The sequence below is a fragment of the Tripterygium wilfordii genome, chromosome 16 (assembly GCF_013401445.1).
Source record: "Tripterygium wilfordii isolate XIE 37 chromosome 16, ASM1340144v1, whole genome shotgun sequence".
Classification (NCBI taxonomy): domain Eukaryota; kingdom Viridiplantae; phylum Streptophyta; class Magnoliopsida; order Celastrales; family Celastraceae; genus Tripterygium; species Tripterygium wilfordii.
The window spans coordinates 9275013-9296379 of NC_052247.1; the positions used below are offsets into that span (position 1 = coordinate 9275013).

Genomic DNA, 21367 nt, shown 5'->3' on the forward strand with positions numbered 1-21367 from the left:
CTCAAATCTAAGAAGATAAAGATGAAGATGAAGAATAATAAAAGAATAAGATGAACAAGAAGAAGAAGAAGAAAAATGAAGAAGATGATGATGGAATTGTGACGGTGGTGGAGGAGCGACGGTGGAGATGCAAAGTAGGTGTTTTGTCTAGGTATTTCTTATATCTATATCTATTAAGAAAAAGTGCAATCATGAGATTATGAAATTATTAATTTTTAAAAGAGGAACTTAAGCCCACTAAGTTAAATCCTCACACGTGATCAAAAAATTTCTCAAAAATCATTCAAGAAAAGTCTCTCCGATTCACTTTCACTGTTTATGTTAGCTTGAAGCCGCCCAAACAAATCATCTTGTGCATATGCTTTAAAACTCTCCTTATATACATATGTGTATATAATGCAACTTCAAGTAGAACTCAATAGAAGAAATGATGATGAATCTCTCTTCCTCTTCTTCATCAATAGTACTACCAGACTCCGTGAACCACCAAACCCAGCTAATGCTTCAACAACAATTGCAATTGATTGCTCACAGCTTTCCTCCTGAGTGGGGGGTTTACTCCATATATTGGCAAGCAGAGAAAGACTTGAATGGCCACCTTGTTTTATCATTCTGTGATGGTCATTTCAAAGGCAACAATTCTGGCTCACTCCAAGACTGTGAAAGGTTTTACAATGCATCAGTCTTTAGATCATATAGTGTTGACAATACTACTAGTGTTGGTACAACTCTTTTGTCTGGTACTCATCTTTGGCTAACAGGAATTCAAGAAATCAACAACATGTTGGAGTGTCAAAGAGTTAAGGAAGCTCACATCCATGGCATCGAGACACTGGTCTTTGTTTCCACAACATCTGGTGGAGTTGTTGAATTGGGTTCCTCATATTCAATTGAAGAAGACCCGGTTCTTGTGCAACAAATCAAATCAATGTTCCAAATCAAGCACATCAACACATCTTCATTTGGTGTGCCATATATTGATTTATTAGATATTACTAATAAGTCATATTCTTCTGATTCTCATCATCATAACAAACAAAATGTTATGTCCAATAAGAAGGGGAGAAGGGCAGTAATGAGTCCCAAGAAATCACCAATTGAGGCGGAGAGGCAGCGGCGAGAGAGGCTAAACGGCCGTTTCTACGCGCTCCGATCGGTGGTTCCAACTATTTCAAAGATGGACAAAGCATCTTTACTTGCAGATGCTGTGGCTTACATTCAGGAGCTCAAGGCCAAAGTTGATGAATATAAGGTCAAGCTTGAAATATTGTCATCACAAAGGCCTAATTTGAAAAATTACAATAAAAGTAGTAGCAATTTTGATCTTGAAGAGTCATCGAAGGCAATGGATGTGGATGTAAAGATTATAGGGTCTGAAGCCTTGATCAGAGTTCACTGTCCGGATGTGAACAACCCGATCGCGAGACTGATGGATATGCTTAGAGAATTTGAGTTTCGAATTCACCATGCGAACATATCTAGTGTTGAAGACATGATGCTTCAAGATGTTGTGGTTAGGGTTCCCGACTGGTTCATGATGAGTGAGGAAGCTATGAAAAGTGTTGTCCTTCAGAGGCTAAAAGCACAATTAGGCTAATAGAGTTTATATGAAGTTTCACATCGTGTCATAATAGAGTTGATAGTATGAACAAACTTTTCACTTTTCACATTTTTATCCAATTTCGAATAAAATTTAATCTTTTCGCATCATATGTATACGAAATTTTTTAGAGAACATAAACTAGCAAATTAATTAGATATCTTTGAAATTTTGGAATTGTTCTCCATTGATGAATTTTTTATGCGCTTTTTTATCCAATTTAAAACAAAATTAGATCTTTTGAATATCTTTTTGTTACGAAACGTTCTACGAAAGTTAAATTAGTAAATTAGACATGTAAGAACAATAAATAAGGCAAAACGGACAACTTTGATGGTTCAGAATCTCTCATCTCTCTCAATAGACGAATGTTTCACTTTTTGTTCCAATTTTGAACAAAACTTATCGTCTTTTGGTTGGGTTCTACGGAGACTAAACTAATAAGTTAGACATTTAAAAATATCAAAAAGAGTACAACGGGACAATCTTCGTTTCTCTTTCTCCTCCAAAAATTGATAACATTTTTTTTTATATCACCAAATTGATAACATATATAAATAAGCCTATAATATATTTTTTTAGAAAAAAAAGTCTTGGTCACTGGTCATAAACTTCGTCTACTCTTCCAGATCCAAGAATCATGGTTTGTGAAATTAATGGTAGCTAGTTATAATTCATGCAGTGTAAACACATAATTATGATTAATATTCACACCTATGAGTCCATGACTCCAATAGAAATATTTCTTCTCTCTTGTGGACTATCTTAATTAGCCAGCACCATAAAATCCATCTCCCCGGACCCGCAACCGACAAACTGTCATGCTATTGGTGGCCAATACTAGATTGTTGAGCTTTCGAGTTCCCTGTATAAATGATAGATCAGCTTGAAGCCGCCCAAATAAATCACGTGTATTCCCTGTACATATATATATATATGTATTAATTTTCTAATATTGCACCAGAAATGATAAGGATATTTTGCTATTCTCAATGTGAAAACCCTAGTGATGACGTGTTCTTAATTTCTTATATTCAGAAAGAGTTGGTGAGAGAGATCGACTTTATAACTTTATCAATAAAATTTATCATTATTGTCATTTGACGTAAATAATAGATGGGTTGAACCACGTAAAATCGTTTGTTAATTTCTTGTGTGGGATTGATTTTGGTTATCGATTTCTTTTATTTTACGTATGAATTATTTGCTAATCGTGTTAATCATCATGAAGGTTTTGGATTGTTTAACCACCACAAGAGTGTTGTATTCCATTTTGTGGCAAGTAGTGAAAGACCCCTATTAGTGGCCACCTTGGTTTATCATGGGTTGTTGGATTTTAAGGGGAAACAAAAACTTCATATCAAAAATGGTCAATGTTCGATATATATATATATATATATATATATCGTATTGATGTAGACCGCAAATGGTTTTTCTCAGTGTCATGGACAATGAGAACGTATAATTTTTCAAGGTTCAACATGCAATTCAAGACATTGAAGACCATTCCACCCAGTGGGGTTGAAGCCAGTACAATTTTTCAATAATTAGTGATCCACGAATGTTCAACATGAGTTACACAACTATTTTAAAGAAACAATTATGTTTTATCTAGGTATAAGTAATAATTAATTAATCACTGGATGATAATCTAGTGGTGAATTTCTTTGGGGTCAAACCGTATGGACTTAAAGAATGTTCTGAGTTCGATTCTCACTGCGAGCAATACCTTAGTGGGTTTTGACCAAACTTACCCTATCATAGAGAAGAGAAAGCCCACATCAAAAGCCATTTGATCATTAGAATAGCCCGCAGATATTAATCAAATCTGCAACCTCTTAAGGGGAAGACTCCCTACTAAAGCAAATTGCTACTTGTTTTTTTTTTTTTGAAATACCGTTAAGAAATGTTTTTCATTGGAATCAAACCTTGGGCACACATGTCTAAGCCAAACGATTACTAACTGAACAACCTCTCGTTGGCCTAACTATTACTTGTTAGGCTAGGAGTTGATTTTTAAATAAAAAATTAACCTTAAATGTTACATGTACAATTAATCAAAAAGAAACTTATGAGAACAATTACATTTTTTTTTACTGAAAAATCCTATGAATTTTAACCGACAAAGGATGGCTAGCAAAGTATAACCTGTTGATTTGTTGATTTATCCAAAAGAATAGGATGTTTAGGTATATGGTGAAACTGAATCTAAAGATAGAGTATATAATCTTAATTTACCATTAAGAACATGGTTTTTTTTTTTTTTTTTTGAAACGGAGGAGGGGGATTCGAACTCTGATTATCAAGATAATACACATCATGCTTATCACTCTAACTAGTGACTCGGGTGTAAAACATGTTTATATTTACAGAAGGGGTTGGTGTAATTTTAATGTAAAAATAGAATCTAATTGCATGAGATGTTCAATAAAAATGAGCTACAGGACGGCCTTTGGAAGCCCGGTCCATTAAGCCCAATAAGTTAAATCCTCAAATTTTCAATTTACAACCCCTAATTATGGTTCCAGTTCAAGCTCCTGTCTTTCATCTTCTTTGGCTTAAAGCTTTAAATCTTTCAACAAATACCAAAAATGGTGGCTGTCATTGAGAGAATTTCTTGTTTCAGATGGTGGTTGTCGTTGCTTGTTTTTTCTCGATTACTGCTTTTTTGGAAGTTTATTTGCAGGGAAGACTTGTCTTCCTTGTTGAATGGTTCTTTTAGGGCTTTCAAGGTAGTCGCGGAAGAAGGAGAGCAATTGTGAAGACGCATGAGAACTGTTCTTGCGAAAGTTGGGGTAGAGAGAAACTCTGGTAGCGTACATCAGGGGCGTACGTAGGATCTTACTCAGGGTAGGCAAACCTAAGCAGGGCTTCTGGGTTACTAGTCCCATTACTCAGTGAACCAAAATGGATGGAAACAATCTCCTTCTCCCGGTAATTACACTATATATATCTACAAAAGATTTTATCTGAAAAAAAGAAAAGCTAAACATTACCAACTATAATCTCCTCCTTATGCTTGTTAGGCCCTTCTAATTATGTTGTTGCTGTTCTTATTGAAATATGAGAGAGAGAAAATTGAATCTTTTGGACGTAAAGAACTGGAATATAGTACATTAATGGTAGTTCTAACTCCAAGTCTTCTTGCAATCCACTTGAGAACTCACCAACACCTTCCATTATACAGATGCATCAATACCCAGGAGAGTAATATCAGATGTGGAATAGCAGACCCGTCAGGAGAACCAAGTACTCCAATGAGACAGAAAACCAAATACAATGACGGGTTCTTCGAGAAGGCATTCATGACTCTGTTTGCCAGAAAAATGGGGAAATTTGGAGCAGAAAGTAAGGAGAAGGAGAAGGGGTTGCTTGATTATGACCATGAAGTGTTTGTTGATGTGTCTAAGAGAGTAACGAAGGGAAGGTAGGTCTAGAATACAGCAGCAGGGGGGTGGTTCAAGAGTTCCTTCTCTCAATGATCCCTCCTGGTGCGCCTGCTCAGGTGGAAATTTAATGCTGAATTATAGTGTTTGTGATCATTTTGTGAATCTGACTAACCTTTTTTGGGAATTGATCAGATCTTTTATTTCTTTATGCAGTTCATGAAATATTTCCACCAACAAATTGGGCTGCTGAGTTCAATGTTGCATTGACAGGGCTTTTCTTCCACTTGTTGGTTGGTCCTTCTGAGGTAAAACTATACTGAATTGTCATTTTGGTCGTAGATCATCATAATCTTCTGTGCCTTTTTGCAATGGTGTACATGAATTTTCTCTTTCATAAAAAAAGCCATGTTTGTCTACAAATAACTGATTTATATTCAATATGAAGGGTTTACTGAATTCTAGCCAATATAATGGCTGAATAGCTTTCATTGATGACTTCTAGTTCTAGAGTGAAAACTTAAATTAATGGTGCTATTCGCATTTTAATTCAAACCCACTATTTCGGGTATATGTTATCGTCTTGATAGACCATATGGTATTTGCCAAATCATATTTGTATTGAAACTCTTTTTTGTGAAAGAGATTTTATAAGCTTCAAATTGGTCAACGGTGGATAATGCACTATCTCCACACTATCGAAGTTGAAAGAAACTCTTAAGACCATAGAATATATAATCAAAAAATATGATAGGCTATAGTTTTTATTTGAATCGGTAAACCCTTCATAGTAAATATTAATCAGTTATTCCTAGAAGGTTTGGATGCATTGGTTGAAACTTGAAACTTCTCGAGTCTTCTTATCTAAATGGGTAATAAGAATTGGAAGTGTAAGTATTGTAATCCTATCAGGGAATCTAATATCTTTCATGCTATTTACTTTTCGTTACCAGACCTTGAAAATCCATTTGTTCTTGTTTATACAATTATATTTTTCATCTGTGCGGCCCTTCCTGTTGCTCAGATCAAGTATGTCAATACTATGTTATGTTAGGCCTGTCAACTTCAACATAAGACAGAAATTTGCTCGGTTTTGTTACTCCATTTCCTTGTGAAGCAAGATGGGATCCAGTCCATTGTCATTTCATAGACATATGCATGTCCAAAGTTAATCTTACATTGCAAGTTGAAACGTAAGATTTTCTGCTTTATCTGATGCATTGCTGTCATGTTATAATTTTATGAGAATCCTTTAAGTTGTGGAAGTGGAAGTAAATGGGGTGAAGCAAAGAAGTGGAGTTCACATAAAGAAGTGCAGGTAGTAACCACTTCTAGTTCTATCTTCATATCAGATGTATCAGAGTTAATGCTTCTGTTCTGCTTAAACAACTGGAAATAGCTCTTCAAATACAATGGAAGCGAACGAACGATTTTTTTTCATATGTAAAGTAGACTGCATATGCCAATTATAATTCCTACGACAATTTTTCTCATCAAAGGTCCTTGGAGAACAGTGGCTGTGTGGGAATATGTGTGAATATGTGCAAGATACCTACTCAGGATTTCTTCACCAATGAATTTGGACTTCCTTTAACCATGAACCCTAGTATGAATGCTTCTCTTAGTTAATTCTGTTGCATCCCCGTAACCATTGATTCGCAACTGAAACACTAGAAAATTCCTGGTCTTTCAGCTTTTTTGAAGACATGAGTTGCGAAATGGTATATGGCAAGTTCCACCACAATTTGAAGAGTATCCGGTGTCTCAACAGCCTTGTTTTGCTGATATTTGTAAGTTCTTGGGACTCTTGATTATAGAGTTTCCTGATTTCTGACTACAACAGTTCATTCAAAGGTTTCATGGCAAATCCCAGTGCGAGTGTTTGTCCTAAATTACAAGCTTAAGACGATTTTCTCAGTTGGGATGATAGGAGAAAGAAGTATACTCAAACAAGTACTACCAAGTGCATTGGTCATATCCTCATATATGTAAACAAATATATGTATTAGCTAGGAACACTGCGTAATTGCGTATTACTTAGTAATAATGTCAATACCTTCATGTTGATTTTATTCTTTATCTTGTAATGTAAATCATATGCCTTATTGTCTCATTGTCTGATATGGTGCTGTTGGGAAATTACCTCTATCAATGCCATAATCCTCTCTCAAAAGGCTGTGACTTTTAGCTAGGGTTGTCAAAAAAAGACTCCCGCCGAACAAAACCCCATATCCTTCGCCACCCCACCCCACCCATGTGAAAATTGTTGTCTAACTCTGCCATCCCACATGATTTATGAATTTATAGTTGGACCATAACGCAACCCTTTAAACTACCAGAAGTACTGTTCATTCCAACTTTTCTCCAGAACCCACAAATTTTCCATCTGATAAGACTTGAGTGATCAACTTTCCTTTTCAAGCTCACGAGATTCAAACTCCTTGAATTTTTCCGTGACCTGAGTGTTTGCTAACGGACAAATTTGTGTCTCTGCAAAGTCCAAAGACTACTCCATACTCTGGCATTAATTGCGGTTCAGATACATGATTCCCTCGATTAATTTATGCAGTCCTTGAAGACTTGAGGAACAATCAACAGTGATAAAGTTTGATTAAGCACGAGTCTTCACAGTGAGAATTTAGGTCGTTTTGTCTTTTTGTTTCTGGGTCTTGTTTCTTTTTGTGTTTTATTGGATTTGGATGAAGTTTGAATGTTGTGTATCCAGAAAAAGTGGTCCAAATTTACGCAGTTGATCCCGTGACTGCATGAAACATTGAAACTGTCCTGTTTTATCGCTTAACGACCAACGAACTCTCCTGCTTCTTCTTCCTCGTCTATAAATGGCAACTCACCACCTCAACTTTGAAGCAAAGAATTGGTGGCTTGTAATCATTTCATTGTTGTACTTCTACACAACTTATCTGAATGGCTGTGTCTACTGTTTTTACTTTAAGAGTTCAGATTCTGTGCTTAGTTCTTTGTTCGGTCAGCTTGTTTTCCTCTGCCTTTACTCCTCAGGATTACTCGGATGCTCTCGCAAAATCAATCCTCTTCTTTGAGGGCCAGCGATCGGGCAAATTGCCACCTAATCAGCGCCTCAAATGGAGAGGCGATTCAGGCTTGTCCGATGGCTCCTCGTACCATGTATTTGATGTTCTGATATAATTGTCTTTTATGGTTTTTTTCAAGTGAATACGTGCTTAGTTTCTGAGTTTTTCTCTGTATGGTATTATCAGGTGGACCTAGTAGGAGGATACTATGATGCTGGAGACAATGTTAAGTTTGGCCTGCCGATGGCATTCACAACATCATTGCTGGCATGGAGTGTGATTGAATTTGGAAGTTCAATGCACAACCAGATTGAAAATGCAAGAGCAGCGATTCGTTGGAGTGCGGATTATCTACTTAAAGCAGCAACTGCCACTCCTGGAACCCTATATGTTCAAGTGAGCGAGAAAAAAATCAGCTCTTTTTGATTCACAAGAAGATAAGACATATAGCCAATTCACATTGGTTCTTCATGTTTTTGATTTGTGCAGGTTGGGGATCCGAACATGGACCACAAGTGCTGGGAGAGGCCTGAAGACATGGACACACCGCGAAGTGTATACAAAGTCTCGGCTCAAAACCCAGGATCAGATGTAGCAGCAGAGACAGCTGCTGCTTTGGCTGCAGCTTCTATTGTGTTCAAAGACTCTGACCCTTCCTATTCGGCCAAATTGCTCCAAACGGCGAAGGAAGTAAGCAGTCACAAGGATACCCTTTTTGTTGCTTTAATGTGTTCACCAATTCCTGATCATGATAAATACTCATTGTGATCATACATTCATACAGGTATTTGAGTTAGCAGACAAACACAGAGGTTCCTATAGTGACTCTTTGCATTCAGTGGTCTGTCCATTTTATTGCTCTTACTCAGGATACCAGGTAAGACAACAAAAAGGGAGCAATGTTCATAGCAAATATGTATGAAGATTATACTTACAATCACAATCGCTTATCTATCCTCAGGATGAGCTCCTATGGGGTGCATCATGGATCTATAGAGCTTCTCAAGACCGCTCGTACTTGGCTTACATCCAGTCCAATGGCCAAGTATTGGGTGCAGAAGATGACGACTACTCTTTTAGTTGGGATGACAAGAGAGCTGGGACAAAAATCCTTCTTTCCAAGGTTTGATTCTAAACCACAAACACCTGCTTTGCCTACATAGTCAAGGACATAAAATTAAGGCTTTAATCCTTGTTGGGTCTTCAACAGAGCTTCTTAGAGAAAACCACAGAAGAATTTCAGACATATAAAGCACACTCAGACAACTACATATGTTCTCTAGTTCCAGGAACATCAGGTTTTCAGGCCCAATATACGCCCGGTACGAGTACTTTTTTTAGTTTTGCTTAAAGATTCTTAGTCCTGTTAGTCTGTTATTAACATTGAAGCACTGTTGTCTGCAGGAGGGCTTTTTTACAAAGCAAGTGAGAGCAATCTGCAGTATGTCACCACCACATCTTTCCTCCTGTTAACATATGCCAAGTACCTGAATTCAAATGGAGGAGTTGCCACATGCGGGTCTTCTACGGTAACATCAGAGAAGCTAATTGAACTGGCAAGGAAGCAGGTGGATTACATTTTGGGAGATAATCCTGCAAAGATGTCTTACATGGTGGGATTTGGTACTAAGTACCCACAACATGTTCATCACAGAGGCTCCTCTCTACCATCTATCCATTCAAATCCTAATAAGATAAACTGCAATAATGGGTTTCAATACCTCTACTCTGCATCACCCAATCCGAACATCCTCACCGGAGCCATAGTCGGTGGTCCTGATAACAGAGATAGCTTTGCAGATGATCGTAATAACTACCAGCAATCCGAGCCTGCAACATATATAAATGCAGCATTTGTGGGTGCTCTTGCTTTCTTCTCTACCTAAACAATCATAAAATTATCGTATCTCCTCCATTTAGTTTTCCTTGTGGTTTAGTTTCTGTCAAATGTAGTGAAATAGATTAAAATGGTGGTTCGTCTACAAATGTATGTTGGAGCAAAAATTGGAATGGCTAATGAGGAGTTCTTAAGTAATGCTTGTGGTCTTGCTTTAGTATAATCTTCTCTTTTGTTCAGGAAAAAGCGATTTCAAGTGCAATAAAAACAGAGTATCATGAATCAAATTCGTCTGAACAGGAACCCTAATACATAAACTTCATTAAATTTTTAAAAATGGAAAAATTCAAACATTGCAGTAACTAATTACATGATCTGCTTTGCTCACATTCAAGACATGCCCAGACCAATCGAAGTGTCAAGTAAATAGCATTTGGTACCCAATAATCAAAAAGAGAAGTGATAATAATCCTTGGTAATCGGCATTTTTATTCTCAGTGAGATCAGACAACCCTAATAGTTTTTTTTTTTTTAAATAGGCACCAATTAACTACCATTTATAAACATTAAGAAGACAAAAATGCCACATATAGTTGGGGCTGGGTATGGGTCGGTTTTACGATTATTATCAGTCAATCGATTCAATACTGGCTAATTGATAATCAGCTATCAATCGATTCATAATAGAGTCAGGTTGATAATTTTACCCTAATCATGTTTTGTGAAAGGGTTATATCTGTAATTTGGAAGAAAAAAAAAACAATACAACTCCAAATATCTTCTTGGCTTGCAATTTGCATTTTTTTGGGTGATCTTTTGATTCTTTTTAATTGACTTAATGCACAAAAATACATATCTATGTTAAATGCTTTTGGTAAATGAAGCGTATTACAATAACATGTCAAACATCGCAGTAGATTTACGCATATGTAATCTCTTGGGTGATAGTTTAATTGATGAATCTCTTTAAGGCCAAACCACATGGATTCGGAAGATACTGAGTTCAACCCCCACTTGAAGCAATATCTTTGTGGCTATGCGTTGAGTTTTTACCCAATTTACCCAGTTGTCATATGAGAAACTTCTGTGTTTAGACCAATGTAATTCAAATGACAAACTTATATGATGTAATTCTCGATTATCAAAAAAAAATATTTAAGCATATGTCAAACATGTACGGCAAGAGTATATCAAATGTAGGGATGGCAAAACTTTATCCGATCCGGATGACTGAATTTGTCCGACTCGGATTGAGTTTAGACATAAGTTATATGTCTTAATCCGGGTCCAAAAATAAAATTTTTGTTTGATTTAAAACCATGTCCGGATTCAAACACAAAACTTTTCGGTTTACTTACCCGAAACCTAACTTGGATTAGATTATTGTTTGATTTACTTGTTCGAATTTAATTCAATCTAAATTTTATCAATTAAATACGTTCGAAATTCAATCTAAACTAATATCATAACATGTAAATATTTCATAAATACGAATCTTCTCCGACCCAAAACCAACTTCCACCCGTAATAAGATGCAATGGAAGAGTCCCATAGGGCGTGCATTTTCCTGAACGTATTGAGCACAGCGAGCAATGCTAGTATTTACCAAAACTAAAACCAAAAGACGGACATTGTGAGTTACGACATTGCTTTCTGTCAAAGCTTCCCTCCGATGTCGTAATTTCCAACTCGGTCCAAACGGCAGAAGAGGTCTTCATTATCATCATTGCGATTATACTAATACCTTTGGCCAAAACGGTCATTTCACGAAATTGTCCGTTTACTTGTATCCGAATTGACTGAGTCTTCTTCTTCTTCGTTAAGATCTCTGGGAGAGACTTTTGAGAGTCAATTGTTTCGGATCAACATGGCTCTCTCTTCTCCTTCTCTCCTCTTCTCTCTCTGCGTTTTCACGTTGTGCTCCGTTACCATCGCAGAGATCCGATCCACGCAGATCAGATCCGATGAACGCCCCATAATCCCCTTTGACGAGTTCGGTTTCACTCACACCGGACTTCTCGAGCTCAATGTCTCCCAGATCTCCCTTTCGAATCCGAGCCCGGATCTCGACCGCTCCAAGCTCGGTTTCTTTCTCTGCACCCGTGACTCATGGCTACACGTGCTCCAGCAGCTCGAGGACGGCGAGATCTCCTGCGCTCTACAGTCCGACCTAATCAAAACTATTTACACCTTCAATTTATTGAACAAGGACAAAGAGAGCTTCACCAAGGTTTATTCCTTGACCGATGCTGACCAGTTCACGCTCGTCTTCGCAAATTGCCTCACAAAAGTGAAGGTCTCAATGGATGTGAAGTCGGCCATGTACAACCTTGACGGAAAGAGCCGCCGCCGGGATTATCTCTCAGCCGGAAAAGCAGTACTACCTAGGGTTTACTTCTTGTTGTCTTTGGTTTATTGTGGTCTTGCTGGGCTATGGATTTCCGTTCTGTACAAGAAACGGCTCACCGTTTTTAGGATTCATTTCTTCATGCTAGCTGTGGTGTTGTTGAAGGCGCTGAATCTCATTTGCGAGGCTGAAGATAAGTCGTATATTAAGCGGACTGGGAGCGCTCATGGCTGGGATGTGTTGTTCTACATATTCAGCTTTCTCAAGGGAATTACTTTGTTCACTCTTATTGTGTTGATTGGTACTGGATGGTCGTTCGTGAAGCCGTACCTGCAGGACAAGGAAAAGAAGGTGTTGATGATTGTGATTCCACTCCAGGTGGTGGCAAATATCGCGCAGGTCGTGATTGATGAGAGTGGGCCGTTTGGGCAGGAGCGGATTTCGTGGAGGCAGGTGTTCTTGCTTGTCGATGTGATCTGTTGCTGCGCCGTTTTGTTCCCTATTGTTTGGTCTATCAAGAACCTCCGTGAGGCTGCCAGGACCGATGGCAAAGCTGCCGTGAACTTGATGAAGTTGACTTTGTTTAGGCAGTATTACGTAGTGGTGATATTCTACATTTACTTCACGAGGGTTGTGGTCTACGCACTGGAGACTATTACATCATATGAGTACCTTTGGACTAGTGTGGTAGCTGGGGAATTGGCTACCCTTGCCTTCTACGTGTTCACAGGGTACAAGTTTAAGCCGGAGTCCCACAACCCGTACTTTGCGATTGACGATGAGGAGGAAGAGGCGGCAGCAGAACAATTGAAGCTTGAAGATGAGTTTGATTTGTGATTCATGTCAAAGAAGTTGGTGCAGTTATCAATTCAGAGAACTCAAGGTAGAACCTGATAGTTATACATGGGTGATTTTGTTAAATTTTACTGTCTAGGGATACATGTTTCATGGATTACTTGCTTATTGTTGAACTCTGTTCTGTTTTGGTCCTTTGGAGTTTGGAGTTAATAGGATGATGTTAGGGACTTTCATATATGTCTGTGGATTGTATATCTAACGGCTCATGTAATTACAGATTCTGTCTTTCTCTTTCTTGGGAATGAATAAGTCCTTATAATACATCAAATTGGAAGCATCTGGAAAATAATTGTTTTATGTCTGTTCATTTCTGTAAATTAATATCCTGAAGCAAAACCCATGCAACACTTGGTGTGTTACCTTGTGAGCTGTATGTGTCGAGGAGCGGAATTCTGTGTCGTTGTTACTTTATGGTTGAGTGTTCAATTTGATTGAATAATGTGCTGGGAAGTTTGGATATGAAAATCAGCTTCTTACTATCTTGATTCATGAATTTGAAGTGAGCACTTCTATTTCTTTTTTTGTCGTCTTTTCATCCTTGATTAATGATATTCTCATATTCATATGTGATACTTTTAGAATTTATGTACTCTCATTCAGCAAATCTGGAGTTCTTTTCTTATCATTTATGTTACTTTTCCTCTTCTTCTCTTGTTCCTATTGTGTAGTTGTGCAAATGGTCATTTCAATTTTAATTAAAGGCATTCAGTTTGAAAGGAAAAGAAGATAATGGTGGCCTTTTTCTTGTTTTATAATCAATTGTGATGTGTCATTCTTTGGCTGATTGTTACTTGGGATCATGTAAAGATGCATAGGAAACTTTTGCAATTTGAAGGGAACAAATGAAGTTCTATATGATGTAATGTACCCTCAACAGAATCAGGTTGCTTAAGCCTTGAGCATTGGTAATAATAAATAAGAATCTGGTTTTAAGTGCAGTGTCTTCTGCATCCATCCCTGGCTATGTGGTGCCTGTGGGGGTTTCCGATATTAGCATACTGAAAACTTAATTATTTCCTCTCTTCTGACATTCTTACATTTGTCTGTAAGCCATATTCAATCGACATAGCTTAGGTTTTCTTCAACTAAAGCAAGCCTAGCTTTATTGCAGCTATCATTAATATAATCTTTTTTAAATGCCTCCGGACATTGTTCTGCACATCTCCTTCCAAACATATTGTGGTTTTTTACCTTTTAACGGAGGTGTTTGTTTTTCATGGTCAATTTTCCTTGGCCTTGGTAAATTCTGAGAATACTCACAAAATTTGTTGAGGTTTCATTGATGCCGAGGAAAGATGTTCTTTGGAAGATTGAGCATTTCCCTTTTGCATCAGAAAAGTTAGCTTTAAGAAACAAAGATTCTAAGAGATATCAGCTATTAGTGTGGTGAAGAAAACTTTTTCATAGCCCAAATACAATTCTCAGTTCAATCATTCAGATTTTTGGGAGTTGCTGGGGCTGTTGGATGGTCATCAAACTACCTGGTTTAAAAGGTATGCAAGAATCCTGCCCTCATGCTATAAATCAATGTATCAAGGTTTTGGTATGATTAAACATTGATGTAGTTTGGTTTTGGTGAATTCATGATCAAGTTCTAGGTAAGAGAAAGACAACCTTTGATAATGAATTTGGTAGGATTATAGTGGGATCCCACAACTATTGTGATTTGTGTTGTGGATTCTAATAGATTTGTTGTTGAGATATCTAATCTAGATGTGAAAGTTTGGAATTTCATCTCTGTCACACTCATGTATTTGAATCTGTAGTTGCCTTGACATAATTAGTTGCTGTGGATTTTTACTTTTCTTCTGTTTTAAACTTTTTGATTCATGTTTACGGGTTTCTAATAGTTTTTGTTAGTTTGCGGATGCCTGTATAGCATTCTTGTTTGACAAATTCAAGCTTTTACGTTTGATTTTGAGTTTTAACAGATCGTACCAGTGGCATACATGTTGAATTGGTCCGGGTTATGATTCTTGTTGTGTGAAACTTCTTTTTTTAATCAAATGACAGTGGATGATATAACTTTGACAGGTTATTAGTTTTGCCCAAGTGCTATTCTGTGATGCTAGGTTGGCTTTGGGGTCTTCTATTATTTCACTGTGTTAATAAAAATTCGATGGAGCATAACGCTTGTGAAAATGGAGATTTTGCAGCCACCAATTCCTTATCTTGTAGGGCATTTGCTCAAACTAATAAACAAATTTCGGCACCGGGCGCCATGTGGGTCTTGATTTTCCAGTGGCGTGGTCCACAAATTGTGTCATATGTGGTTCAGGATTCAGGAGGTCTGAATTACTCATTTACTTGGCTTGATATGAAGCTGCATCTCACCATAAAGCTGGCAGGGGCCAACTCCTACCCATACCATAAATGATTTCCCTGGTAAGGCAAGTCTCTAGGTTGGGGTCAAAAATTCTCCGTCAAAACGGTTAAGGCATATGCTCGACTTTGTGTTAGGGAGTTCGAATTCTCCATCCTACTTATCAAAAAAGAAAGTCTTTGGGTTTGGCTTTGGCCTTTGTGGCTCAAATTTACACAATCTATTGGCGTTTTATCTTCTTCTTTCTTTTTTTTTTTATCTATTTGTAAGAAGGTAAAAAAATGTTAGGATTGAGATTATTGTTGGACCCCTCCTCTTTAACGTATTGTCTTTTATCTTTTTAACTTTTTTATTAATTTTTTTTGTGAAAAGGAAAGGTGAAACACACAATAGTGACGACGAGAGAGAAATTATTTTTTGATAATTGAAAAAAATACTATACAAATTTATCTTTTAAACATCTTATATATTATATAGACTTGACGATCCACATGTGCACAATTTTTTTTTTCTTGACGATCGGATAAATTGGATCAAAACCTAGTGCGTGGCCAAAAGTATATTATTGAATTATTTCTAGAGTTTAGTTGGGTCAAAACTCAATACCCATAAGTGTATTATTCCTAGTAGAAATTGGGTGCAGTACTTTCTAAATCACACGATTTGATCTAGATAAATTCACCAAGGGGTTGTGAGAGAGAGATTTAGACGGATCAAAACTAAATAAGATGAGGTGCATGCGATGGATAAAACCTTATGAATCCACATCTTCAAAGGCCAACTTCATTCACGGATCCATGGCCCTACAAACCCCAATTGCTTTCTTTGACAGATACTAAACAGAAGAGTAAAGGAAGGGCCAAAAGAAAAGAAAAAAGGTATCAATGAAAAAGATAACATAGAAAAGAAGAAGAAGAAGATATGGGGGAGGAGGTCATGATGATGATGAGCAGTAGGTCCAGTACTAGTAGTAGTAGTAGCAGCTCTGAGAATCCCACTTTCCCAACCTGGAAATTATACGAGAATCCATTTTATTATTCACAACCTCATCACCACCATCATCATAAACTGAAGCATCAGTATCATCGTTTAAATGCTGGGGCTTCTTTGTTGAATCTGAGTCTCTTCAAGCCTGTAATGGAGACATCTGAGATCGATGTTTATCGCGCCCAGATCCTGGAATTGAAAGCAAAGCTTGAATATGAAAGGAAAGTGCGTAAGAAGATGGAGTCTTTGAATAAAAGACTGGCTAAAGAGCTTACAGAGGAGAGAAGCAAGAGAAGCGTTGAGAAAGTCTGTCAAGAGCTTGCCAGAGAGATTACGTTAGATAAAGCAGAGATTGATAGCATGAAGAGAGAGATTGAGGAAGAAAGAAAGATGTTAAGAGTGGCAGAACTGTTGAGAGAAGAGAGAGTTCAAATGAAGCTCTCAGCTGCCAAGATTTTCTTGGAAGAGAAAATACAAGAATTGGAGATTTCCAAACAACAGAGAGAACTTGGCTCCTTCAGTTCCAAACTGGAGCAGATGAATCAAGAGGAAGCAAATTTTATGCTTCCAGGAAAGTTTACAAGGTTGGTTTTAGCTGAAAACTCTTATGATGATGATCTTAGCAGTGCCAAATCATCAAAAGTTGTTCAAAGCAGAGCATCACCAGAAACAGAGAAGATAAATCAAGAAGTAGACAACAGAGTGTCTAGAGGTGCAATTCCTGCTGAAAATTTTCCTGGAAAGCTTGCAAGGTTATCTTCCCTGTTGTCTGAAAAATCATGTGATGATAACATTAGCGGTAATATTGCATCGTCGGCAGCAATTCAGAGAAGAGCATCACCAGAACCAGAGAATCCTCACATAAAGAGAGGGATAAAAGGGTTTGTTGAATTTCCTAGAGTGGTCAGAGCAATTGGATCAAAGAGTAGTGGTGGTAGTAGACATTGGGGTTCCAACCTGGAGTGTCAAAAGGCTCAATTGAGGATTCTACTCAAACAAAAAAGCCCCATTAGATCCAATAACCTGATCATTGGTTGAAGAATTCACTTGCTCTTCTATATATCATTTTCTTTTGATGATTGATAGACATTGTTCTTCAAAATGGTAATGGTAATGTTAATGTCTTTGATGTGTTGTTGTCATTGTTTATTTGTTTTTTAGGTGAAATTTAGTGGGTTATTAACAAGAACACTTGAAATAGAGTAAATAGGTTTGTGGGTTATCGTTTTTTTTTGGGGGGGTTTGTAATTGTTGAAAGAGTGCTGATTATATGTATATTGAGGTTGGTTTTGAATATTGCTTTGATGGATGTTGTAGGCTTTCAAATCATGAAAAAAGAAAGAAAAATAAAGATGTTCTGAGGTAGGAAGATGTTCTAAGGCCCTACCTGCCTCTTCAAATGAGTTTAATCTATATATAGCTTATTTGTGGCATCTGTTATTGCTTTGGGTCAATTTTTTGCTTTTATTTTTGGAGTGTTTTGTTCTTGTAATGTTTCTTGAGGAGTTTCAAACTCCTCTATGTATTGTGGTGTTTTATTTTAATATAATCGTGTTTTATTCTCAAAAAAAAAATGATTGATAAGAGAGACGCAAAATATTTATGGAAGTGAGTCACTATCTTGATATTGCTTTTGACTATTTGGTATGATAAAAGAATTGGAATAAAACATTTGAAATATTCTTAATCCCACATAATTCGATGAAGACCAAACAATGTGGTTTATAAACATATCTCGACATAATAATCCCGAGATGCTTTTTAGAAGAATAAAATTACTCCTAAGATGTTTTTTAGAATAATAAAATTACATGGGTTTTGGACCCAAAGTGTGAATGAGTAATGCTATATCCATCCAAAATAAAATATTTCATTTCACTCCCAATTCTGTGTGACATGTGAAATAGTCATTGATTATAAACACACATGTATGACTCACTTAACATCCGAGACTCCACATTAATTGAAGGTTAAATGGAGGTCACATTTTGAGATTATTCTACGTTAAATGATTTGGGCCAAAATCTTTCTATCACCTCATTTTTCGACTTCTCCCTAATTTCTTCAAATTATAACAACTATCTTCTTAAACTAACTAGTAGCAGAAAATGACATTTTACTTTGTTTGATTCAATTATTTTGATTGAAACCTACCCATTAAATGCATTAATCTAACAGAAATATCAGAGCCTAAAATTAACCTTAAACAAAGCATAAAAAAGAGATCCACCAAATGCAACTTGAAAATAACATATGGTGGGTCATGATACAAACTTTTGAAATGCTAAATTAATGACAAGTTGTGGTGTTAAGTTTTAGGGTTGGGAAGGGTATGGATGTAATTGCCCCATTTGAGGTTTTGCATAAAAAATGGAAAAAAAAAAAAGAAAAAAAAAAGCAGGAGAGTATTTATTGACAATGTACATTTAGTTAATGTGTCAAATCATCAATTTTCACTTTGGTCCCATGTTACAACTCCCAATGTTGACGGTGACGGCCACCGTTAGTCAAATCCAGTCAAAGTTATCAACTTTAGCCCGTGATGTACGGCTGTGATTCACCAAGTTCATGAAACAGTCTCTGTGTTTTGTTTGTATTCAACACAGACGTGAAGGTAACGTCAAGAGAGATTACTTTGCATGTGTGTTGTCAGTGGAGAGAGAGAGAGAGTGAGAGAGAGGTGGATTTGTTTGCATTCCAAAAGAGGATTTGTTTGTATTCCAAAAGAGGTGCAGATGTTGGAAGCCAAGGAAGCAAAGCAAACCTCAGAACCCAAAATGGTGGCACCGCTAGCAAGACCTTAACAGAACCCAATTACTTCACCTACAAGAACACACTTTGCTCTCTCTCTCTCTCTCTATATATATATATACATATTTATATATGTGTGTGTAGGGAGAAAGTAGTTTTAAGGTGGTTGTGTTCTTGTTGTTGTTGGATGTGGATGTGGATGTGAAGGGAACAACAAGAAGTGGTTTTTTGGGTTTTAGAGAAAGCGAAAGTAGTGAACTTTGAGCTGATCATAGTCATACTAAGATGTCTCATCAATACTTGCATCATGAAACCCAGTTTTTAACATGCGATGAGAGTACCCTTTGTGGTGGTAGTGGCGGTGGTGGTGATATATACGATGTTGTTGATGCTGGTTCTGCTCCTCCTTCAAGGACTGTGGACCTTTATGGTACTGTAACTCTGCTTTTTTGCTCCTCTTTACCCACCATTGACTTTGAGGGTTTGTTTGTTGGTTGTTGGTTGTGATTGATTGTGTTTCTGGTTGTGTGTAGGAGAAATGGCAGCAGCAGAGTTTGTGAATATGAGAGTAGTCCCTTTCACAGAAGCTCAATGGCAAGAGTTGGAGAAACAGACCATAATTTACAAGTACTTGATGGCCTCTGTTCCTGCAACTTCCGAGTTCTTAATACCCATCACAACAAAGACTACCACTTCATCAGCAACTGTCCCTCCAAGCTCCAACTCCACAAGTAGTTACTAAATTAACATTCTCCAGTAATTACTTCGTTAATCTTTAATTCTCTTCATCATTAGAGACTAAATTAAGTGCACTTGTTTCGGCTAGGCATTTCAACAAACACTAACAAGGCGGATCCAGAGCCATGGAGGTGCAAAAGGACAGATGGCAAGAAATGGAGGTGCTCGAGAGACGTGGCTCCTGATCAGAAGTACTGCGAACGGCATTGTCACAAGACTCGTCCTCGTTCAAGAAAGCCTGTGGAATTGAATACTGACGAATATTCCACAAAAAAAATCAATTTTTCTCACCATCACAGTTACAATAACATGGTCTCTGCTCCACCATATGACCAACCCAGGTGCGTTTTTAATGCGCCAGAGTCCAGACTAAATAAAAGTTTTCATTTTTTGATGTGGGTCTTGTTTTTTTTCTTGTCTTTTATGTGTTTGTGGTATTTTTCTCTGATGTAGGGGCTTCGAGTGGTTAATGAGAGGAGAGAATAGGAGTACTCTTGAATGGCAACAAATGGGTGATAATAATAATGGGTTCAACTCATTTGCTTCATTGGGGGCATCTTGGAATCCAAACCAGGCAGTAGAGACAGAGACAAGAGAGACAAGACATTTCATTGATGAAATTGATCACAAAAACAGTGGTGGTTATGGCGGATCATTAGAAGTAGCAGAGACTATGAATGGTAGTAGTGGTGGTGGTGGTTTATGGATGGGTTGTTCTGCTCCTGGTGGACCGTTAGCGGAGGCCTTGTGCCTTGGCATTGCAAGTAGCAGTAGCAACAATAGCAAATGCTCTAGCAGTGGAGATGGTGATCAATTAGGAAGCAATTCTATTAACTAACTTTTGTGTATATATGTTTTCAGCTTGAGACACAGAAAGCAATGACTGAAACAATTTTCCTTTGATTTTGTCAGAAAAAAAAAAATGCTTGTTTGTGCTTTAAGGTGAAGGTAGTGTCCCCGTGGATGGACAAAACTTTATAGCTATCTATGACCCTGTACATATGTTCCCGTTTAGAATTTATGATGCTGACATACATCCATGTTGCAATGGATAATGGTGTGTTGAATGTTGGACGTGAACTTAACAAATGCATTTATTGTACTAACAAGCGAACAGTATGGTGAGTCGCCTATGTGACATTTCATTATAAGCATGGTGGGGATGATAGCGAGAAGTATGATGAGTCGCTTATGTGACATTTCGTTATATGCATGGTGGGGATGCATGGTGGGGATGATTGCTTTTAGTATGTATAACAAGAGAGAAACTTCGTAGCTCACACCTTTATTCGTTTATTTAGGAACTTCCGTAGTTTAAGAGTTTCATGAACAATTGGCATAGATTCACTATACATTCAATAACCCAAATTCTATTTCTGAATCTTGAGTGGGACTGGCACGCGATGTACACTTGGCCCATCAACCTATCTAGTATGGTGAGCTTTATTTACACTCCAAGTCATTACACAATAATGGAGAGCAGTGAGTCC

The 21367-nt window shown here is 37.4% G+C and overlaps 6 protein-coding genes across 8 annotated transcripts; all 6 read left to right on the forward strand.

Moving 5' to 3' along the window:
• The first annotated feature begins 348 nt into the window (after positions 1-348).
• Positions 349-1710, forward strand: LOC119980768 (transcription factor bHLH14-like). Its single transcript, XM_038823563.1, has 2 exons — positions 349-666; positions 762-1710. The coding sequence occupies exons 1-2, from the start codon at positions 591-593 to the stop codon at positions 1595-1597; spliced, it is 912 nt and encodes a 303-aa protein (XP_038679491.1). The 5' UTR covers positions 349-590; the 3' UTR covers positions 1598-1710.
• A 2420-nt stretch (positions 1711-4130) lies between these two features.
• Positions 4131-6197, forward strand: LOC119980843. 2 transcript variants are annotated; one of them, XM_038823640.1, is made up of 3 exons: positions 4131-4534; positions 4788-5027; positions 5203-6197. In XM_038823640.1, the coding sequence occupies exons 1-3, from the start codon at positions 4512-4514 to the stop codon at positions 5207-5209; spliced, it is 270 nt and encodes an 89-aa protein (XP_038679568.1). In that variant the 5' UTR covers positions 4131-4511; the 3' UTR covers positions 5210-6197. The 2 variants fall into 2 exon arrangements, with proteins under 2 accessions (XP_038679568.1, XP_038679567.1); XM_038823639.1 differs by having other exon boundaries at positions 4131-5027.
• A 1642-nt stretch (positions 6198-7839) lies between these two features.
• LOC119980840 (endoglucanase 1-like) lies at positions 7840-10096 on the forward strand. The gene is made up of 7 exons (XM_038823636.1): positions 7840-8130; positions 8223-8432; positions 8526-8726; positions 8821-8913; positions 8998-9159; positions 9247-9358; positions 9441-10096. Exons 1-7 carry the CDS (start codon positions 7912-7914, stop codon positions 9920-9922), a joined length of 1479 nt encoding a protein of 492 aa, XP_038679564.1. The 5' UTR covers positions 7840-7911; the 3' UTR covers positions 9923-10096.
• Positions 10097-11680: 1584 nt separating this feature from the next.
• Positions 11681-15288, forward strand: LOC119980841 (protein CANDIDATE G-PROTEIN COUPLED RECEPTOR 7-like). Of its 2 annotated transcripts, none has more exons than XM_038823638.1 (2): positions 11681-13103; positions 15113-15288. In XM_038823638.1, exon 1 carries the CDS (start codon positions 11741-11743, stop codon positions 13055-13057), a length of 1317 nt encoding a protein of 438 aa, XP_038679566.1. In that variant the 5' UTR covers positions 11681-11740; the 3' UTR covers positions 13058-13103; positions 15113-15288. The 2 variants fall into 2 exon arrangements, with proteins under 2 accessions (XP_038679566.1, XP_038679565.1); XM_038823637.1 differs by lacking the exon at positions 15113-15288 and adding an exon at positions 13395-13594 and having other exon boundaries at positions 11682-13103.
• An 816-nt stretch (positions 15289-16104) lies between these two features.
• LOC119981350 lies at positions 16105-17519 on the forward strand. The gene has a single exon (XM_038824441.1). The coding sequence runs from the start codon at positions 16323-16325 to the stop codon at positions 17424-17426; it is 1104 nt and encodes a 367-aa protein (XP_038680369.1). The 5' UTR covers positions 16105-16322; the 3' UTR covers positions 17427-17519.
• A 1667-nt stretch (positions 17520-19186) lies between these two features.
• On the forward strand, positions 19187-20775 carry LOC119981460 (growth-regulating factor 8-like). Its single transcript, XM_038824582.1, has 4 exons — positions 19187-19569; positions 19673-19870; positions 19966-20218; positions 20331-20775. The coding sequence occupies exons 1-4, from the start codon at positions 19425-19427 to the stop codon at positions 20713-20715; spliced, it is 981 nt and encodes a 326-aa protein (XP_038680510.1). The 5' UTR covers positions 19187-19424; the 3' UTR covers positions 20716-20775.
• Positions 20776-21367: the final 592 nt, after the last annotated feature.

Coding starts and splice junctions, on each gene's coding strand:
- LOC119980768 (XM_038823563.1), top strand. CDS start 591: ATGGCCACCTTGTTTTATCATTCTGTGATGGTCATTTCAAAGGCAACA. Junction 667..761: donor TCACTCCAAGACTGTGAAAG/GTTTTACAATGC, acceptor TTTGGCTAACAG/GAATTCAAGAAATCAACAAC.
- LOC119980843 (XM_038823639.1), top strand. CDS start 4,639: ATGTTGTTGCTGTTCTTATTGAAATATGAGAGAGAGAAAATTGAATCT.
- LOC119980840 (XM_038823636.1), top strand. CDS start 7,912: ATGGCTGTGTCTACTGTTTTTACTTTAAGAGTTCAGATTCTGTGCTTA. Junction 9,160..9,246: donor CAAAAATCCTTCTTTCCAAG/GTTTGATTCTAA, acceptor GGTCTTCAACAG/AGCTTCTTAGAGAAAACCAC. Junction 9,359..9,440: donor TCAGGCCCAATATACGCCCG/GTACGAGTACTT, acceptor TGTTGTCTGCAG/GAGGGCTTTTTTACAAAGCA.
- LOC119980841 (XM_038823638.1), top strand. CDS start 11,741: ATGGCTCTCTCTTCTCCTTCTCTCCTCTTCTCTCTCTGCGTTTTCACG.
- LOC119981350 (XM_038824441.1), top strand. CDS start 16,323: ATGGGGGAGGAGGTCATGATGATGATGAGCAGTAGGTCCAGTACTAGT.
- LOC119981460 (XM_038824582.1), top strand. CDS start 19,425: ATGTCTCATCAATACTTGCATCATGAAACCCAGTTTTTAACATGCGAT. Junction 19,570..19,672: donor AAGGACTGTGGACCTTTATG/GTACTGTAACTC, acceptor GGTTGTGTGTAG/GAGAAATGGCAGCAGCAGAG. Junction 19,871..19,965: donor TCCAAGCTCCAACTCCACAA/GTAGTTACTAAA, acceptor TGTTTCGGCTAG/GCATTTCAACAAACACTAAC.